The sequence below is a fragment of the Oncorhynchus nerka genome, linkage group LG4 (assembly GCF_034236695.1).
Source record: "Oncorhynchus nerka isolate Pitt River linkage group LG4, Oner_Uvic_2.0, whole genome shotgun sequence".
In the NCBI taxonomy this organism is placed as follows: Eukaryota; Metazoa; Chordata; class Actinopteri; order Salmoniformes; family Salmonidae; genus Oncorhynchus; species Oncorhynchus nerka.
The window spans coordinates 89,266,039-89,288,701 of NC_088399.1; the positions used below are offsets into that span (position 1 = coordinate 89,266,039).

General features: G+C 43.7%; 1 protein-coding gene across 1 annotated transcript in view; it reads right to left on the reverse strand.

Moving 5' to 3' along the window:
- LOC115128828 (CUB and sushi domain-containing protein 3-like) overlaps nucleotides 1-22,663 on the reverse strand; it is a 997,580-nt gene that overhangs the window by 755,758 nt on the left and 219,159 nt on the right. The window contains exon 4 of the mRNA XM_065018010.1: nucleotides 13,133-13,327. Coding sequence (XP_064874082.1) covers nucleotides 13,133-13,327 — 195 coding nt within the window. The remainder of the gene's footprint in view (nucleotides 1-13,132; nucleotides 13,328-22,663) is intronic.

Below are 22,663 nucleotides of genomic sequence, written 5' to 3' on the forward strand. Positions count from 1 at the left end.
ATGTTCAGAGTTGATGCTAGGGATTTGCATCATGTGCTGTAAAAAGTGGGATGGCACTGTCGTTCATCTGAAGTGCTTTTTCTCATTGATATGATTCAAAATTACGTTTTGGTTCGTTCAACCTATTCTATTGAATTGTCTCAAATCAAATAACAAATTTGACAGATCAATATGATTTTTTTTATTGTATGAAAGCTTGTAAATTGCTTTCAACACCTAATGTGCATTCGCATTGCAAAGCGCTCGGTGCAATGTAGCGGTGGCAACCAATCAGAAGAGTTGGAGGCATGGCCTAGTGTGGGCGTGTCTTTCAATTAGTTATTTTTTGGCTACCAATGAGAGTCAATATAATTTCAGGTAATTTTTAAAGTTTTTTTTTAATGATTATATGTTTCCTGCCAGCACTGAAACTTAAATGATATCTGCAATAATACTGTAATACTAAAGAGCCTGGAAAGGTTTCCATTGATGAGATGATGAACAGAACAGGGCTCCGGGGGGCCGAGCGGAAATGGAGGAAAACTCGCCTCCCTGCGGACCTGGCATCCTTTCACTCCCTCCTCTCTACATTTTCCTCTTCTGTCTCTGCTGCTAAAGCCACTTTCTACCACTCTAAATTCCAAGCATCTGCCTCTAACCCTAGGAAGCTCTTTGCCACCTTCTCCTCCCTCCTGAATCCTCCTCCCCCTCCCCCCCCTCCTCCCTCTCTGCAGATGACTTCGTCAACCATTTTGAAAAGAAGGTCGACGACATCCGATCCTCGTTTGCTAAGTCAAACGACACCGCTGGTTCTGCTCACACTGCCCTACCCTGTGCTCTGACCTCTTTCTCCCCTCTCTCTCCAGATGAAATCTCGCGTCTTGTGACGGCCGGCCGCCCAACAACCTGCCCGCTTGACCCTATTCCCTCCTCTCTTCTCCAGACCATTTCCGGAGACCTTCTCCCTTACCTCACCTCGCTCATCAACTCATCCCTGACCGCTGGCTATGTCCCTTCTGTCTTCAAGAGAGCGAGAGTTGCACCCCTTCTGAAAAAACCTACACTCGATCCCTCCGATGTCAACAACTACAGACCAGTATCCCTTCTTTCTTTTCTCTCCAAAACTCTCGAACGTGCCGTCCTTGGCCAGCTCTCCCGCTATCTCTCTCAGAATGACCTTCTTGATCCAAATCAGTCAGGTTTCAAGACTAGTCATTCAACTGAGACTGCTCTTCTCTGTATCACGGAGGCCCTCCGCACTGCTAAAGCTAACTCTCTCTCCTCTGCTCTCATCCTTCTAGACCTATCGGCTGCCTTCGATACTGTGAACCATCAGATCCTCCTCTCCACCCTCTCCGAGTTGGGCATCTCCGGCGCGGCCCACGCTTGGATTGCGTCCTACCTGACAGGTCGCTCCTAACAGGTGGCGTGGCGAGAATCTGTCTCCTCACCACGCGCTCTCACCACTGGCGTCCTCCAGGGCTCTGTTCTAGGCCCTCTCCTATTCTCGCTATACACCAAGTCACTTGGCTCTGTCATAACCTCACATGGTCTCTCCTATCATTGCTATGCAGACGACACACAATTAATCTTCTCCTTTCCCCCTTCTGATGACCAGGTGGCGAATCGCATCTCTGCATGTCTGGCAGACATATCAGTGTGGATGACGGATCACCACCTCAAGCTGAACCTCGGCAAGACGGAGCTGCTCTTCCTCCCGGGGAAGGACTGCCCATTCCATGATCTCGCCATCACGGTTGACAACTCCATTGTGTCCAACTCCCAGAGCGCTAAGAACCTTGGCGTGATCCTGGACAACACCCTGTCGTTCTCAACTAACATCAAGGCGGTGGCCCGTTCTTGTAGGTTCATGCTCTACAACATCCGCAGAGTACGACCCTGCCTCACACAGGAAGCAGCGCAGGTCCTAATCCAGGCACTTGTCATCTCCCGTCTGGATTACTGCAACTCGCTGTTGGCTGGGCTCCCTGCCTGTGCCATTAAACCCCTACAACTCATCCAGAACGCCGCAGCCCGTCTGGTGTTCAACCTTCCCAAGTTCTCTCACGTCACCCCGCTCCTCCGCTCTCTCCACTGGCTTCCAGTTGAAGCTCGCATCCGCTACAAGACCATGGTGCTTGCCTACGGAGCTGTGAGGGGAACGGCACCTCAGTACCTCCAGGCTCTGATCAGGCCCTACACCCAAACAAGGGCACTGCGTTCATCCACCTCTGGCCTGCTCGCCTCCCTACCACTGAGGAAGTACAGTTCCCGCGCAGCCCAGTCAAAACTGTTCGCTGCTCTGGTCCCCCAATGGTGGAACAAACTCCCTCACGACGCCAGGACAGCGGAGTCAATCACCACCTTCCGGAGACACCTGAAACCCCACCTCTTTCAGGAATACCTAGGATAGGATAAAGTAATCCTTCTCACCCCCCTTAAAAGATTTAGATGCACTATTGTAAAGTGGCTGTTTCACTGGATGTCTTAAGGTGAACGCACCAATTTGTAAGTCACTCTGGATAAGAGCGTCTGCTAAATGACTTAAATGTAAATGTTAAATGTAAATGATCACGGGCAGCAGGGTAGCCTAGTGGTTAGAGTGTTGGACTAGTATCTGGAATGTTGCAAGTTCAAACCCCAGAGCTGACAAGGTACAAAGCTGTTGTTCTGCCCCTGAACAGGCAGTTAACCCACTGTTCAACCCACTGTCCAATTTGTTCTTAACTGAATTGCCTAGTTAAATAAAGGTAAAAATAAAAACACCATTTGGTTACAAGTTAACATGAAAATCTTATGTGAAGAAAGTGTTTATATTCATTATGTTATGGAACTAACTTAATATCTGGATTAACAGGAAATTGATTTTATTACTTGTAACCCAATTGAAGAAATGTGGACAGGTAATTCCAAAGTGAAAAATCTACTTGGTACCACATGAAAAAATGGGCTCTATATATATATACGGTACGAATATATATATATATATATATATATATATATACATATTAGTTAGTAGTTATGTTTTTTATTAGGTTTAACCAAAGAGGGAATAGGAAGTTGAATGTTGAAAGAAAAAGGTTGAAACTTGAAATATAGATTAATCAAATATAACATTTGACTTTGAATCCTATATTTGTTTTCAACCAATGTACAAAAAAAATTACATTGAGAAAACCATTTACTTGTAAACAGTTGATAATTTTTTTAGGTTGATGGAAAATACTTTTACAGTATACAAACAATGCAGAAGTAGTGAACAGCTGAACCAAGACAAGAGAAGCCAGACAGGGTGAACATCATGGTTGTGAAACCAATCAAAGTACGATCCAGAAAGACTGCAATCTGGTTCATTCAAATCAGCCTGTAATTGGCAAAAAATATTTCCAATGGTGCTCATTTCACAGATTTTTTTCTTCTCCCACTTAGCCACTCTCCCAAAGCTGTTATATAATCTCTGAAAGCTGTGAATATATCATGTAACTGCAATGTACCGCTAAAACCTGGTTACTCAGATATATTGAACATCTGTTCTGATACACAAGGCACCATGAAGAACAGCTTTTATGCCAGTTTTATGTAATGCATATTTATAGCCAAAATGTTACTGGGCCTTACAGAACCTGCCTCTACATCTGTAGCAAAGCAGTGCTTGGTGCTGGTTACTAACACTGTGATTAAGGCTGAAGAAGCCCCCTGTTCACCTCTAGTGGCTGGTTAATAACACTGTGATTAAGGCTGGAGAAGCCCCCTGTTCACCTCTAGTGGCTGGTTAATAACACTGTGATTAAGGATGGAGAAGCCCCCTGTTCACCTCTAGTGGCTGGTTAATAACACTGTGATTAAGGCTGGAGAAGCCCCCTGTTCACCTCTAGTGGCTGGTTATTATAACACTGTGATTAAGGATGGAGAAGCCCCCTGTTCACCTCTAGTGGCTGGTTAATAACACTGTGATTAAGGATGGAGAAGCCCCCTGTTCACCTCTAGTGGCTGGTTAATAACACTGTGATTAAGGCTGGAGAAGCCCCCTGTTCACCTCTAGTGGCTGGTTAATAACACTGTGATTAAGGATGGAGAAGCCCCCTGTTCACCTCTAGTGGCTGGTTAATAACACTGTGATTAAGGATGGAGAAGCCCCCTGTTCACCTCTAGTAGCTGGTTACTAACACTGTGATTAAGGATGGAGAAGCCCCCTGTTCACCTCTAGTGGCTGGTTAATAACACTGTGATTAAGGATGGAGAAGCCCCCTGTTCACCTCTAGTGGCTGGTTAATAACACTGTGATTAAGGATGGAGAAGCCCCCTGTTCACCTCTAGTGGCTGGTTAATAACACTGTGATTAAGGATGGAGAAGCCCCCTGTTCACCTCTAGTGGCTGGTTACTAACACTTATTAAGAATGGAGACGCCCCCTGTTCACCTCTAGTAGCTGGTTACTAACACTGTGATTAAGGATGGAGAAGCCCCCTGTTCACCTCTAGTGGCTGGTTACTAACACTGTGATTAAGGATGGAGAAGCCCCCTGTTCACCTCTAGTGGCTGGTTAATAACACTGTGATTAAGGCTGGAGAAGCCCCCTGTTCACCTCTAGTGGCTGGTTAATAACACTGTGATTAAGGATGGAGAAGCCCCCTGTTCACCTCTAGTGGCTGGTTAATAACACTGTGATTAAGGATGGAGAAGCCCCCTGTTCACCTCTAGTGGCTGGTTAATAACACTGTGATTAAGGATGGAGAAGCCCCCTGTTCACCTCTAGTGGCTGGTTAATAACACTGTGATTAAGGATGGAGAAGCCCCCTGTTCACCTCTAGTGGCTGGTTAATAACACTGTGATTAAGGATGGAGAAGCCCCCTGTTCACTGCTAATAGGATTCATTGCTGCTTTGCATCAGTCCAGTTTCCTGTCTTGGTTTCAGTGACCTCTAAAACATCCCGAAAGCCTGTCTGGAAGGTGTCCAGACACACATGTTACTTTTCTTCCCTTGTTTCCTAAAAAGAAACATCGATTTGGTAGTTGTGTACGTAGTAGTTTCTGTTTGTGTCCAGAAGATGTTAAAGGCTGACTTTATAGGATATGGGATTCTAGGCGCAAGGTACGGTTAGCTGGATGACGAGAGTTGACGGTAATGCCCGTTAATACCGTTGGAGGATGTTGTCACCCCAGCACAGCAGAATTGGAACAGCAGAGCTGAGCTGAGTAAAGTGCCTGCCTCTTTGGGGCTCCCGGTACACCTGTACAGCAGCGCTGTCATGACAATTTCACGGATTCACACCAAGCTTCACCAACTCTCTCCGCCGCAGGCTCCAGCTCCCTTAAACCAAGCAAATCCAAGCTTTACTGACTGAAAGCTCCAATAAAAAACTAGTAATAGAAAAATATTATTTTTTTCTCCAGTTTTCCAATAGCGTTTGAGGAGGTTAGAGTGGCGGTGGATTTTTGTTACAGTATATCTAGAGTCATTCATTTCAGTGTTTGTATCTTTATTGAATTGTTATTGTTTGCATTACAACTTGGGAATAACAACTTCCTAAACATAAGTAGTTAGTGTATGTTAATAATGTGGGGGTGGGGGGATTAACAAGGGCTGTGTGACCATTGTGTTTAGGCTACTCTATATCCAGGATCAATGCGGAGGATACCGATACCGCTCCTTCTGACTCAATGATAGAGAGTCTATTTAACACAAGGGACACAACACAAGGCATCCAACACAAGGCATCCAACACAAGGCATCCAACACAAGGGACACAACACAGGGGACACAACACATGGCATCCAACACAAGGCATCCAACACAAGGGACACAACACAAGGGACACAACACAAGGGACACAACACAGGGGACACAACACATGGCATCCAACACAAAGCATCCAACACAAGGCATCCAACACAAGGCATCCAACACAAGGGACACAACACAAGGGACACAACACAGGGGACACAACACATACACAACACATGGCATCCAACACATGGCATCCAACACAAGGCATCCAACACAAGGGACACAACACAAGGGACACAACACAAGGGACACAACACAGGGGACACAACACAGGGGACACAACAAGACATGGAGGAGATGGAGTATTCATCCATTTGAACCGTTAGTATGTCTGGCATCACCACAGGAGCGGCTCCATCCTATATTACTTTCAACTGTCATAACACAAGTCAGTAATCTGATTATGTTTTCCAACTGTCCAACTATGGAGATCAAATCCATCGTGTGCCACCAACCATCCACTTTTCATGCTGTTCTTTAGAGCTGAAGACATTTATCTAGATTTGAAGTGAAATAAATGTGACTACCATGCCTGGATTCATTAAGTGCCAGATTGCATAATGCATATGGTAGAGAGAATTTGACTTTAATTTGCACTTTCCTATCTTTTCCATAATTATCAAGATGCTTTCTTGTCCATGAATTGAAGTTGAATTTCTAAAGGCTCAATGATCTCTGGTTCAGAGTAATGCAGAGACACTGCTTGGTAAACTTGAAGTTGAATTTCTAAAGGCCCAATGATCTCTGGTTCAGAGTAATGCAGAGACACTGCTTGGTAAACTTATCACATTGTTATAATAGTTACATTTTTTTTTACTCTTCAGTAAAATGCTTTCTCTGTTCTCCCTTATTAATCAACACTGGGATTTATTTTGAATGTCTTTTTTTTCGCCACCTAGTAGAGTGAGATTTCAAATCTATATTAGAGAGAGAGATCAGGCCTGGCAGATTGAATTCACACTCCTCCAAAGTGAGCTTGGCAGCACACACCCATGAAGATTCCAAATAAGCACATGCATACTATGGATGAGTTTCCACAGGCAGCCCATTTCTGATCATTTGCCCAATTTACTGGCAAAAGAGCTTTTTTACCCCTTCAAACAACCTCCAGCTGCGTACCCCTTCCAGCACCAGGGTCAGTGCACTCTCAAATGTTCTTGTTTTTTGCCATCATTGTAAGCCTGCCACACACACACACACACTATATATATTTATTAAGCATAAGAATGAGTGTGAGTTTTTGTCACAACCAGGCTTGTGAGAAGTGACAAAGAGCTCTTATAGGGCCAGGGCACAACAATAATATAATAATAATCAATGATTTTGCTCTTTATTTAACCATCTTACCTATAAAACTGTATTTGTTCATTGAAAATAGTGAATAACTCACCATAGGTTAATGAGAAGGGTGTGCCCGACGGCATTGTGCGTAGCCCAGTTTGGGAGTACCTGCAGTAGTAGATCAGACCACTGCTTAACAGAAATATCTACTGACCGTTTCTGTAGTCACAACTGTAGTTGCATTGGCAATTATTCATAATTAGTCAGGAGGTTTTAAATCGACCTGTTTTATTGTAATTGGTCAATGGGCACTGATTGGACTTGTATGCTGGTATTTAAACAAATATTTGTCATAGCGATTATACTAAATGGCATATCAATAATATAATGTTTTATGTATTTCATTAAAATACATTTTGTTTTGAGCTTTTCAAATCAAATCAAATGACATTTTGTTGGTCATGTACTGTACAGATGTTTAGCAGATGTTACTGTGGCGAAATGCTTGTGCTTCTAGTTCCGACAGTGCAGCAATATCTAACAAGTAATATCTAACAATTTCACGACAAATACCTAATAAACACAAATCTAAGTAAAGGAATGTAATTAAGAATATATACATATTATATGGACAAGCAAACAGCAAGCTGTGAGTGCATTCATTAAACTGTACTGTAACATTTTAACATTGCTCTGACATGTATATATTACTAATTATGTACTGTTCCTTAATTACAGTTTTATAGACGGAAGCGAAAACACTAAATTGTTCTGTAAAGCATTAAGGGTGCTCCCAAAAGAGGACATGTGCATTTATATGGCAAGTATGATGTTAACGCACACACACACTAACACATACACACACACACACACACACACACACACACACACACACACACTAACACATACTGCAGGCCCGTAACAGTGACACTTCCGTCCCTCTCCTCACCCCTACCTGGGCTCGAACCAAGGGCACTCTGAACACATCAACAACAGTCCCCTTCGAAGAATCGATACCTATCGCTCCGTAAAAGCAGCTACTTCAAGGTCTCAGAGTGCGTGATATCACCGATTGAAATGCCGCTAGCGTGCACCACTAACTAGCCAGCTATTTCACACCGGTTACACACACACACACACACACACACACACACACACACACACACACACACACACACACACACACACACACACACACTAGCAAATCTAATTTGGAGTTTTGTCAGTCTACATAATGCTTTTCTCCTCTCAAACATTCATGCAAAGCAAATGCCTCTCTCATTATGTCCAGGGAATAGGTAGTTGGCTTCAAATCACTAAAATAGCCTCTCATTTCTATTGGGGGTTGAAGAATGTCTGCAAAAAAATCAATTTGTACCGATGACAGGGCCTTGGCAGGCTGCAGATCAGCCACTGAGATTCTCATCACATTAGCCCTCAGCGAGCAGCTCCCTGGCCCACTAATATATATAGAGAACAGGCTCCCTGGTCCACTGATAAATATATATATAGAGAGAACAGGCTCCCTGCTCCACTAACATATATATATAGAGAACAGGCTCCCTGGTCCATTAATATATATAAAGAACAGGCTCCCTGGTCCACTAACATATATATAGAGAGAACAGGCTCCCTGGTCCACTAACATATATATATAGAGAGAACAGGCTCCCTGCTCCACTAACATATATATAGAGAGAACAGGCTCCCTGGTCCATTAATATATATAGAGAACAGGCTCCCTGGTCCACTAACATATATATATAGAGAGAACAGGCTCCCTGCTCCACTAACATATATATAGAGAGAACAGGCTCCCTGGTCCATTAATATATATAGAGAACAGGCTCCCTGGGCCATTAATATATATAGATAACAGGCTCCCTGGTCCACCAATATATATAGAGAACAGGCTCCCTGGTTCATTAATATATATAGAGAACAGGCTCCCTGGTCCACTAATATATATAGAGAGAACAGGCTCCCTGGTTCATTAATATATATAGAGAACAGGCTCCCTGGTCCACTAATATATATAGATTACAGGCTCCCTGGTCCACTAATATATATAGATTACAGGATCCCTGGTCCACTAATATATATAGAGAACAGGCTCCCTGGTTCATTAATATATATAGTGGACAGGCTCCCTGGTCCATTAATATACAAAGAGCACAGGCAGAATGTAAATGTCTAGATCAGTGGTCACCAACGTTTTCTGAGTCATGATCACTTTCTGAGTCAAAACACATCACTTTTTTAAAAAGTTTATGCAACATTAACCAATTAAAAGCAGTTCTGTAGCCATGAAGTTATATTCTCAGACCATTTTGATATTATATTTATAAAAATATAGGTACAGAACATGATCCCACTGGTCATGGATCATTTGTTGTATTAGTTGTATTAATGAAGTGAAAGTTATTTTACTGGACTGAAGTCCTGATGGTCCATCTGAGGGGAGGGAGAAGTGGTGAGGCTGCTGACCGTCCCTCTGCATTTCCTCCCTCTGCTGAGAAAAGGGGACAGTCTTCCAGATGGCTGAACTCAAGTCCCTCTGCATTATTTCTGCCTTATGTACCAATTCATGTTACTCCTGTGACCAGCGAAAGTGATAAGACACAAGCTGCTGATAATAACAACGCAAGCTTATCCAAACAATTTGCTATTCTCACTCATTGCAGCTGCAATGTTGGTTGCAGCATGTGGAAATAGGAAGAACGCACATTTTATGGCTTGTAAAGGTGTTGCAACAAAAGTGTGGACAGTGCTGAATATCAACTTAAACACGAACTTACACATAAAACAGTAGCTCTTTGCTGTATTCGTTGTCTCACTCTAGTCATGGTTTTAAAAGTTTCTAAATCTCACAGTATAAACTTCCCTGTTGATAAAAAAAATGTGGCTTGTTTTTACAGTCCACAGCTCGAGGAAACTGTGCAGACAAGGTGATCTGAGATATCAGGAGGTGTTCACCTTCAGACACATAAATGTTGCCCGACGATGATGGAACCCATGGCCTTATATTAAAGTTGCGATGGCCAATTTGAGTTCTTCTCCCATTTTCAACAGGAAATAATTGTTGATTAAATTGTAGATGTAAAGAAGTATCCCATGATCTGGGATAATTCATTGCTGGCTGAACATCTTATAACAGAATCTAGGTTACGGTCGTTCACTGGTGTGTCAGAACAATCTCCTGAACACGTACGTGATTTGTGATTGACGCTTGATTCATGTCACAACTTTCCACTGAACTAACGTCACATAGTACTTATTCATTACCAGAAGTCACCCTGATACATGGTAGAGAGATTAAAATGTCCAAAGAGTAGACTAGAACCAAAGTCAAGAGGACAATATGAACATGAATGTGCTGTACAGTATATATTAAACACCCTTAAATAGACTGTACACACACTGTACTCTGTACTGCACCTTGAATAGTTCTGTACACACACTGTACTCTGTACTGCACCTTGAATAGTTCTGTACACACACTGTACTCTGTACTGCACCTTGAATAGTTCTGTACACACACTGTACTCTGTACTGCACCTTGAATAGTTCTGTACACACACTGTACTCTGTACTGCACCTTGAATAGTTCTGTACACACACTGTACTCTGTACTGCACCTTGAATAGTTCTGTACACACACTGTACTCTGTACTGCAAGGCCAACACATGTAGAATGTCAAAGCAGAGGTGTCTAATGCTTCTGAACTTCTATTCCCTCTATCTCTTCTGACCTTTCAGGCTTGCAACTCCAACCGTTTTCTGTTCCATTTCAACTTTAAAGAAAACAAACATGTTAAATTATAGATCACTTAATGGTTTAGTTTAATATGCAGGCTGGCATCGCATTGCCGGAGAGGGGAGTAACATTCCTACTTGTTTCTACCCCATTGAATGGGGCTCTGGTGATTCGATCCAGTCTCGTGTTCATCAGACAGAAGGAAACATGATGCACGTTGCTGTCGTCTTACACTGATTATTAAGGACATAGCGTGCGGAGGCACACGGTGTCTACGGAGAGGCTTTTATTTGAAAACGGTCATGGATAATGCACATTATAATTGGCCCCAACACGGAACAATACATCTGAGTGTGTTCAAAGCGAAGGGAGCCAATCACACGATTCATCCTCTATGCTGATGGTGTGTGTGTGTGTGTGTGTGTGTGTGTGTGTGTGTGTGTGTGTGTGTGTGTGTGTGTATGTTTCTCTATGCTGATGGTGTGTGTGTTGCTCTATAATGAAGGTGTGTGTGTTGCTCTATGCTGATGGTGTGTGTGTGTGTGTGTGTGTGTGTGTGTGTGTGTGTGTGTGTGTGTGTGTGTGTGTGTGTGTGTGTGTGTGTGTGTGTGTGTGTGTGTGTGTGTTGATGTGTGTGTGTCTATGATGATGGTGTGTGTGTGTGTGTGTGTGTGTGTGTGTGTGTGTGTGTGTGTGTGTGTGTGTGTGTGTGTGTGTTGCTCTATGCTGATGATGTGTGTTGCTCTATGCTGATGGTGTGTGTTCCTCCATGCTGATGGTGTGTGTGTTCCTCTATGCTGATGGTGTCTGTGTGTTGCTCGATGCTGATGGTGTGTGTTGCTCTATGCTGATGGTGTGTGTTCCTCTATGCTGATGGTTTGTGTGTTCCTCTATGCTGATGGTGTGTGTGTTGCTCTATGCTGATGGTGTGTGTGTGTTGCTCTATGCTGATGGTGTGTGTGTGTGTGTGTGTGTGTGTGTGTGTGTGTGTGTGTGTGTGTGTGTGTGTGTGTGTGTGTGTGTGTGTGTTCCTCAATGCTGATGGCGTGTGTGTATGTTGCTCCATGCTGATGGTGTGTGTTGCTCTATGCTGATGGTTTGTATTGCTCTATGCTGATGGTGTGTGTTGCTCTATGCTGATGGTGTGTGTTGCTCTATGCTGATGGTGTGTGTGTGTGTGTGTTGCTCTATGCTGATGTTGTGTGTGTTCCTCCATGCTGATGGTGTGTGTGTGTGTGTGTTGCTTTATGCTGATGGTGTGTGTGTTCCTCTATGCTGATGGTGTGTGTTCCTCTATGCTGATAGTGTGACGCAAAACCCTGGCGTACAACACTATCATACACCTGTACTTTATGTACTCATGTACTCTCTCTCTATCTCTGTCCTCTGTCCTCTCACCTCTCTCTCTATCCTCTGTCCTCTCACCTCTCTCTCCTCTCTCCTCTCTCTCTGTCCTCTGGCCTCTCTCTCTCTCTCTCTCTCCTCTCTCTCTCTCTCTCTCTCTCTCTCTCTCTCTCTCTCTCTGTCCTCTGTCCTTTCTCTCCTCTGTCCTTTTTCTCCTCTGTCCTCTCTCTCTGCTCTGTCCTCTGTCCTCTGTCCTCTCTCTCCTCTGTCCTCTGTCCTCTCTCTCTCCTCTGTCCACTCTCTCCTCTGTCCTCTCTGTCCTCTGTCCTCTCTCTCCTCTGTCCTCTCTGTCCTCTCTCTCCTCTGTCCTCTCTGTCCTCTGTCCTCTCTGTCCTCTGTCCTCTCTCTCCTCTGTCCTCTCTGTCCTCTGTCCACTCTCTCCTCTGTCCTCTCTGTCCTCTGTCCTCTCTCTCCTCTGTCCTCTCTGTCCTCTGTCCTCTCTGTCCTCTGTCCTCTCTCTCCTCTGTCCTCTCTGTCCTCTGTCCTCTCTCTCCTCTGTCCTCTCTGTCCTCTGTCCACTCTCTCCTCTGTCCTCTCTGTCCTCTGTCCTCTCTCTCCTCTGTCCTCTGTCCTCTCTGTCCTCTGTCCTCTCTGTCCTCTGTCCTCTCTGTCCTCTCTATCCTCTGTCCTCTCTGTCCTCTGTCCTCTCTGTCCTCTGTCCTCTCTGTCCTCTGGCCTCTCTCTCTCTCTCTCTCTCTCTCTCTCTCTCTCTCTCTCTCTCTCTCTCTCTCTCTCTCTCACACACACACACATATATACACCCACATACAGTTTCACAGATGAACACAAAACTCAAACACATTCGGACAAATCTTTCACACCTCTGCCATACACACACCATACCATCTCCACAGACACACTCCCAGCATGCAGCTGTCACCAACACAGTGTCACACACACAGTGCCAGGGCATGGACACTCACCTCTGCAGATGGGCACAGGGAAGTCCCACACAGCGCCTTTCTCCGCGTTGGTGACACAGGTTAGCTGTGGGTGCCCGTCCAGGACGTACCCGGTCACACAGCTGTAGCGAATCTGGTCTCCCACGTTAAAGCGTGTCCCTACCAGGATGCCTTTGGGCGGAACCCCAGGGTTTCCACAGGCACTGATCTGCAGTTCTGACGGGGAGAACAGGGAAGAGGGAGACAGCCGTTATGCTTTGTTACAACATCTAAGACAGAGAACAGGGAAGAAAGAGTCAGCCGTTATGCTTTGTTACAACATCTAAGACAGAGAACAGGGAAGAAAGAGACAGCCGTTATGCTTTGTTACAACATCTAAGACAGAGAATAGGGAAGAAAGAGACAGCCGTTACACTTTGTTACAACATCTAAGACAGAGAACAGGGAAGAAAGAGACAGCCGTTATGCTTTGTTACAACATCTAAGACAGAGAATAGGGAAGAAAGAGACAGCCGTTACGCTTTGTTACAACATCTAAGACAGAAAAGAGGGAGGAGGGAGACAGCCGTTAAGTTAGGCATGACGTCAGGCATGTAAAGTAAGAAAATCATCCTGATTGTCTCTCTCTCTCTCTCTCTCTCTCTCTCTCTCTCTCTCTCTCTCTCTCTCTCTCTCTATCTCTCTCATTTCTAGAATTGTATAAAGAAATACAAATACAAACTCAACTCAACATCAAGACAGTGAGAAAACTTTCGCGCTCCCTCACCACCATTACATGCAGTTCAGTACTGCAATGCATTCACATGGAACTTGCCTGCACATCTGAAGTTAAGGACACAGTGGGTGGGTTGGGTTCAGCTTTAGCTTCATGCTGGGAGAGCAAGATAAGAAAACCATATACTGGCTGAGACATGTGCAGTATTTGAGTAAATGAAAGAGCCAAAAAGAGAGAGAGGATGCTGTAACGGAAGAAAATATATAGTTGAGTGAAATAGAGAGTCAGAGATAGAGAAAGATTGAGAACGAGTGAGAGAGAAAGGTAGAAAGTGAGAGAGAGAGAGTGAGAGAGAAAGATAGAAAGTGAGAGAGAGAGAGAGAGAGAGAGAGAGAGAGAGAGAGAGAGAGAGAGAGAGAGAGAGAGAGGGAGAGAGAGAGAGAGAGAGAGAGAGAGAAAGAGGGATATAGAGAGAGAGAGAGAGAGAGGGAGAGAGAGAGAGAGGGGGAGAGAGAGGGATAGAGAGATAGAGAGAGAGAGAGAGAGAGAGAGAGAGAGAGAGCGAGAGGGCCACAAAAGAAGACCATTAAGACCATTAAAAGCGCAGCCAGCCCATCACTGGTTACTCCGCTTGTATTCCAACCATTGCGTGTGTCACCCAGCCAACTAATGCTCAGGCAAACTGTTCTCAGTGGATTCACTGGAGAAAGACTGGTTAAAGTGTGTCTGTCCACGGATGGTGTATATTATTTTCAAATCATTCAGAGCATGTTTATTCCTCTGGTCCGTGGTTTAGAGCAAGGCAAAGGGGAAGTGTCTGCTCCACCTGTCAGGCTACCGGGGGGATGGAAGATCTAACCATGACATGGTCTACTGTGAATTAGTCTTTTTATGTAACACACACACACGTTCTTGTACACACACACACACACACACACACACACACACACACACACACACACGTTTTTGTACAAACACACACACACACATGTTCTTGTACACACACACACACACGTTTTTGTATGAACACACACACATGTTCTTGTACACACACACACACACACACACACACACATACACACACACTGCAGACACGCTCAGCTAGCTGAGAGACAGACAAGAGGCTACGAATATGCATGTCTGCAGGTATCAGCCAACTTTGTTCATTTAAAACTGCTAATTACCTGGGTGCTGATGTTGTAAAATAGCCTGAATGAAAACAGAGTCATTGGGCTGACAGCCAGCTTGTGTCTCTTCCCTTTAACAATGGGAGATCATCATCAGTCCCATGGACCTACAGAGTGTGAGTGTGTTGGCTTGGGTGGTGGATGGGCTCAAGAGCTCATAGGCAGGAGATAATGATTGAGCACACTTTCCCTCCTATTGTGACCTCTGACCTCAGTTTTATCAGAATGACTACCAGTAGCTAGGTTTCTATCCAATTGACATGTTGTGGATAAAAGGCTGTGCGTAATGACGTACTGCACCTAAAAATATTTTTCAGTGAAACTACCACAACATAACCAAAAAAAATGGGTCACAACGCCTGGAACTCTGTCACACACTAGGCATGTACAAAGTCAATGATAGGCTTCGAGGGGACTCTTGCGGTAGGTACACCTATATGTCATCTCTTGGCAGTAGTACTGTAGACTACTTTATCACTGACCTCAACCCAGTCTCTCAGAGCGTTCACAGTCAGCCCACTGACACCCCTATCAGATCACATTAAATAACAGTCTACTTGAACAGAGCAATACTCAATCATGAGGCATCAACGCCAAAGGAACTGAAGAATATTAAGAAATGCTATAGATGGAAGGAAAGTAGTGTGGAAACTTACCAAAAAACAACAAACAACAAATTCAATCCCTTTTAGACAACTTCCTGGACAAAATGAGGTCAGGTCAGAAATCAGCTCAATGTAATGGAAGAATCCATAGAATCTAACCATAGAATACATAGAATCAAACAAAAAAAACACAGAGCTATCTATCCAAAACAGAAATGTAGAGAAAAACCATTTATCCAATCTTTTTGGCCCCGTAACAAATAACAAAACAGCAGAACATTAACAGCAGACTCGTACATTTCCTCAGCGAAAACAACATACAAAGAAAATGTCAAATTGGCTTTTTACCAAATTACTGTACAATAGATCATTAACTCACCCTGCACACGCTAATTGACAAACAAACAAACAAACTACAGCAATGGCTAAGTTTCCTCATGGTTTGTTGATTTCAAAAACATCTTTTGACTATACAAATTGATGGAAAGTGGTGTTGGGGGAAAAACATACAATATTATAAACTGCAAACAACAAATGTGCACTTAAAATTGGCAAAAAAACACACACATTTCTTTCCAAACGGCCGTGGAGTAAGACAGGGATGCAGCTTAAGCCTCACCCTCTTCATGAGAAAACAAAAAGATAATTACTTGGAAAGAATTAACTAAAAAACTGAGCAACCTGGAATGCTATTTGGTCCTAAACAGAGAGTACACAGTGGCAGAAAACCTGATCACTGTGACCGACCCAAACTTAAGGAAAGGTTTGACTATGTACAGACTCAGTGAGCATAGCCTTGCTATTGAGAGAGGATGCCATAGGCAGAACTGGCTCTCAAGAGAAGACAGGCTGCATGCAAACTGCCCACAAAATGAGGTGGAAACTGAGCTGCACTTCCTGCCAAATGTATGACCATATTTCCATCAGATTCACAAAGATTTAAAAACAAATCAAATTTTGATAAACTCCCGTATTTTTGGGGTGAAATGTAACTTTATTTGGTAATGTGAACATGTTTTTTTGCAAGAGAAAGGAAGAGAGAGAGAGAGAGAGAGAGAGAGAGAGAGGGAGAGAGAGAGAAAGAGAAAGGAAGAGAGAGAGAGAGAGAGAGAGAGAGAGAGAGAGAGAGAGAGAGAGAGAGAGAGAGAGTATATTTCACTTTTGTTTATTATCTAGTTCACTTGCTTTGGCAATGTTAACATATGTTCCCTATGCCAATAAAGCCCTTAAACTCAAATTTAATTGATAGTGAGAGATTTGTGACCTTTGTAAATACAACACACATTTATATTTATTTATTTTCCCTCTTGTACTTTAACTATTTGCACATCGTTACAACAATATATATAGACATAATGACATTTGAAATGTGTCTATTCCTTTGGAATTTCTGTGAGTGTAATGTTACTGTTCATTTTTATTGTTTATTTCACTTTGTTTATGATCTATTTCACTGTAAGCATGTGATTCCCATGCCAATAAAGCCCTTAAATTGAAAATTTAAATTGAGAGAAAACAAAGGAGCCTGAAATCTTGGACCGTGAACAAACGTACAGGCCTCATCTAGCTCTGTGAACAAATTAGAGATGCAGTTAGTTCCTTTAATCCACCACAGAAAAATTAAACACTTGAATAAAAACCTCAGGTGTGATTCAGTAAAGGTCACACATTTCCACTGTAATCTGGGTAGATAAACTAGTGTGACAAACAGACGTGTCTGAGAACTTCAACAATGGCCCTGCCTCACCTCTAACTCCTCACTGTGTGTGTGTGACAGAGAGATGTGCCTTTAAATTACAGTTGTCTTTGTTTTTATTATATCAAATACTGTATGTCCCCGAAAATGTGCTTAATGTGTACACTACCAGTAAAAAGTTTTAGAATACCTACTCATTCAAGTGTTTTTCTCTATTTTTACTATTTTCTACATTGTAGAATAATAGTCAAGACATCAAAACTATGAAATAACACCTATGGAATCATGTAGTAACCCAAAAAGTATTAACTCAAAATATAAATATTTTGTATTTAAGATTCTTCAAATATCCACCCCTTGCCTTGATGACAGCTTCGCACACTCTTGGCACTCTCTTAAACAAGCTTCACCTGGAAAACGTTTTCCAACAGTCTAGAAAGAGTTCCCACATGCTGAGCACTTGTTGGGTGCTTTTCCTTCACTCTGCGGTCTGACTCATCCCAAAACATCTCAATTTGGTTGAAGTCAGAGGATTGTGGAGGCCAGGTCATCTGATGCAGCACTCCATCACTTCTTGGTAAAATAGCCCTTACACAGCCTGGAGGTGTGTTGGGTCATTCTTGTTGAAAAACAAATGATAGTCCGACTACGCCCAAACCAGATGGGATGGCATGGCGTATCGCTGCAGAATGCTATGGCAACCATGCTGGTTAAAGGTGCTTTGAATTGTAAAAAAATCACAGACAGTGTCACCAGCAAAGCACCCCCACATCATAACACCTCCTCCTCCATGCTTCACGGTGGGAAGTACACATACACGGATCATCCGTTCACCCACACCACGTCTCACAAAGACACAGCGATTGGAAATCTAGACAGATTTCCACCGGTCTAATGTCCATTGTTCGTGTTTCTTGGTCCAAGCAAATCTATTCTTCTTATTGGTGTCCTTTAGTAGTGGTTTCTTTGCAGCAAATTGACCATGAAGGCCTGATTCACACAGTCTCCTCTAAACAGTTGATGATGAGAAGTGTGTGTGTCATGCCCTGACCTGAGTACTCTTTGTTTTCTTTATATATTTTCGTAGATCAGGGTGTGACGAGGGTGGTATGTGTGTTTTTTTGTCTCAGCTAGGGTTTTTGTACTGTCTAGGGGTTTTGTAGATTTATGGGGTTGTTTACTATCTAGGTGTTTATGTAGGTCTATGGTTGCTTAGATTTGTTCTCAATTAGAGGCAGGTGTTTATCGTTGTCTCTGATTGGGAACCATATTTAGGCAGCCATATTCTTTGGGTATTTCGTGGGTTATTGGCTATGTTATGTTGCACGTCAGCTCAGTGTTTCGTTAGCGGTCACGTTTGTCTTGTTGTTTTGTTCTTCGTGTTCGTCCTTCAATAAAGAAGAATGTATTTACACCACACTGCGCTTTGGTCTCCTCCATACGTCGATCGTGACAGTGTGTTTCTTGAACTCTGTGAAGCATTTAGGCTGGTAACTCTCATGAACTTATCCTCTGCAGCTGAAGTAACTCTGGGTCTTCCATTTCTGTGGTGGTCCTCATGAGAGCCAGTTTCATCATAGTGCTTGGTGGTTTTTGCTCCTGCACTTGAAGAAACTTTCAAAGCTCTTGAGATTTTCCGGATTAACTGACCTTCATGTCTTAAAGTAATGATGGAATGTTTTTCTCTTTGCTTACTAGTGCTGTTCTTGCCTTACTATGGACGTTTTACCAAATTCTGTATACTGGCTCAAAAGCATTAAGTGCGAAAAAATCCACAAATTAACTTTTAAGAAGCCACACCTGTTCATTTAAATGCATTCCAGGTGACTACCTCATGCATCTGGTTGAGAGAATGCCAAGAGTGTGCAAAGCTGTCATCAAGGCAAAGGGTGACTATTTGAAGAATCTCAAATATTCAATATATTTTGATTTGTTAAACACTTTTTTGGTTACTACATGATTCCATGTTTTATTTCATAGTTTTGATGTCTTCACTGTTATTCTACAATGTAGAAAATAGTAAAATAAAGAAAAACCCTTGAATGAGTAGGTGTTCTAAAACTTTTGACCGGTAGTGTATATTTACATATTTGATGAGGGTTGGGGGACTGTCCATTCTAGCATGAGGAAGTAAGGAGACATTTCCACTAGTTACCCCAACTACAAAGTCAAAATTGGCTATATTGTAAAAATGTATGAAAACAAACAATTCGCTTTTTGTTCTGAATTTAAGGTTAGAGTTAGGCATAAGGTTAGCAGTGTGGTAATGGTGAGGGTTAAGGTTAGGATTAAGGTTAGGGATAAGGTTACGTTTTAGGTTTAAAATCACATTTTAAGAAGCGAAAATAGTAACGCCCTAACCTTCTCCATCACTATACCCGTGGGCTGCCTGGGAGTCACTGAAAAGCTAAATGTATGTGAAGAAACTTGCCAAACCGCTGAAGCTTGCTAAAAATGAGAATTTACTGGGAAAGTCCACTGTAGTTTCATCTCCTAAACCTGCAGTTCATATCTCCAAATGTAAAATTAATGAGGACACCGAGATTCAGTGAGCTTTCAGCCAAGGTAGAAAACACGATGTAGGGATGTATCATCTATGGCAGACCTATTCATGTGAATACTGCCTCCAGCAAAAAAAGCTACGTTTTCTTTACATTAAGAACCAGACAGTTTTAGAGCCCAGAGAAGGAGAAGTCTGGGCCTGAACTGCTCAGCACTTTGAAAATTGTAAACTACCAGCAATGTTTGCCTTTAAACGACCATATTATTGTCAGAATTTTCCATGAAATGTACTAAGACAAAACCATAAAGTACATTCAAGCCTATTTCAGCATTTCATGCATTGCTCATGACATTTCAGCAAAGGCAGAAGGAATCAAAAGGGACCTTGGATTAAAGCAATGGTCAAGCAGTAATAATCATTGTAAAACAAAGACCTTCATAGTGCCCTTGGTGTTCGAAAAAGGCAAATCAGACAACTTTCTCCCGCTTTTTTGACTGGCCTGCTTACCTTGTCCCACTGGGCAAAAACAGATTAAATCAACATGGCTTCCATGTCGTTTCAACTACAAAATACAATGTGATAACGTTTCATTAATAAACGTGAGAAAACTGATTGGATTTGCAAAAATTCATCAGTGTAAGGAAATTCTACTTTTATTAAGCTAAATCCAATGACATGGTGACAGTTTCATGATAAATTCAGTCTAGATGACAACTCAACCAACTGTAAATCAAGACTAGACGTTGAACTGACGTCTGCCCAGTGCAGTGGGGGCATGGTTACAGTAGCTGGAGTGCCAGAGATTCAACCTTGGGGATGATTGTGTTTCGAAGCGAGTTGGAGCTTCAGCAGCTAAATTAGCTGCCCTTCTCTGGAGTATGCTTATCTGAAGAGTGCTAGCTCCAACCTCCTGGTAATCCATCTCCATCCTACTGCCACAGCTCTGCTATCTGACAGGCCGATAGGCGGCCAGTAGACCCAGGACCTGGCCAGGACTCTCCCTCCGCCCACGGAGACATAGAGGCTATTTTCCTCAATGTTCCGTCCGGTCCAGACTGCTGGCTAATACAAGGTCTATTGATTGCATTTGTAAACTTGGATGTACTTTGGAGCGTTTTTGTAAAACCCTTAACGTGTTCCAGAGAGGTTTAACCTGCTTTGCGGTTCTGACTGCTCTGCTGCGGTCTTGGCAACCACCCACCCACACAGTGAGAGGAGAAAACGAGTGGAAACTATGTCCAACTACTACAGATTACACTCAAATCTGGAATAAGTAATTGGATGCATCCCAAAGTACACAATAGGGACTAGGGTGCCATTTGGGATACTAGAAGCAGTCTACTGAATGTATGTGAAATATGCTCAGATTGAGATGTGAACCCTCCAGAAACAATGAGACATAGTATTCTGTAGAATCCCAGGATCTAAAGAAGGCATACAAGAGAACATGATCTTTCGGAGTGTAGTACAGGACGTACAATATGACCAGGAATAAGTCACAATACCTTCGGTATGGTTGTAAAGATATGGGCCTGTCACCCTTATAATTCAATAATGCTTCACTTTGAAGAATGCAGAAAAGCTGTATGTGTGTTAATAATAGCATGTGGCGGAGGTTTAACTCCAGTGGTTTAACTCCATTGTGGGACACAATGACTCTCACCGCTGTAGTATGAAATGGAATGCCCAGTGCATCCTGGGAAGCATGAGAAGCCAAGAGAGGAGGACACCAGAGGCAAGGCAACACAAACCTTTACTATGAGTCCACTAGACTATTTTCTTTCCAACCCAGTCTGGGCTACGGTGTTTAACATTTGCATTTTCATTCTGTTGTTAACATTTTATATCTGTTGCACACACACACACACACACACACACACACACACACACACACACACACACACACACACACACACACACACACACACACACACACACACACACACTGGGGAGACAGGGAGGAAGAGAGAGATGGAGGTACACTCTGACTGGGGAGACAGGGACTGTCAGAGGGGACCCCCATCTGTCTCTAACCCCATCTCCCCAGTCAGAGGGTACCCCCATCTGTCTCTAACCCCGTCTCCCTAGTCAGAGGGGACCCCCATCTGTCTCTAACCCCGTCTCCCTAGTCAGAGGGTACCCCCATCTGTCTCTAACCCCGTCTCTCTAGTCAGAGGGGACCCCCATCTGTCTCTAACCCGTCTCCCTAGTCAGAGGGGACCCCCATCTGTCTCTAACCCCGTCTCCCCAGTCAGAGGGTACCCCTATCTGTCTCTAACCCCGTCTCCCCAGTCAGAGGGTACCCCCATCTGTCTCTAACCCCGTCTCCCCAGTCAGAGGGTACCCCTATCTGTCTCTAACCCTGTCTCCCTAGTCAGAGGGGACCCCCATCTGTCTCTAACCCCGTCTCCCCAGTCAGAGGGTACCCCTATCTGTCTCTAACCCCGTCTCCCCAGTCAGAGGGTACCCCTATCTGTCTCTAACCCCGTCTCCCTAGTCAGAAGGGACCCCCATCTGTCTCTAACCCCGTCTCCCCAGTCAGAGGGGACCCCCATCTGTCTCTAACCCTGTCTCTCTAGTCAGAGGGGACCCCTATCTGTCTCTAACCCCGTCTCCCCAGTCAGAGGGGACCCCCATCTGTCTCTAACCCCGTCTCTCTAGTCAGAGGGGACCCCCATCTGTCTCTAACCCCATCTCCCCAGTCAGAGGGTACCCCCATCTGTCTCTAACCCCGTCTCCCCAGTCAGAGGGTACCCCCATCTGTCTCTAACCCCGTCTCCCCAGTCAGAGGGGACCCCCATCTGTCTCTAACCCCGTCTCCCTAGTCAGAGGGGACCCCCATCTGT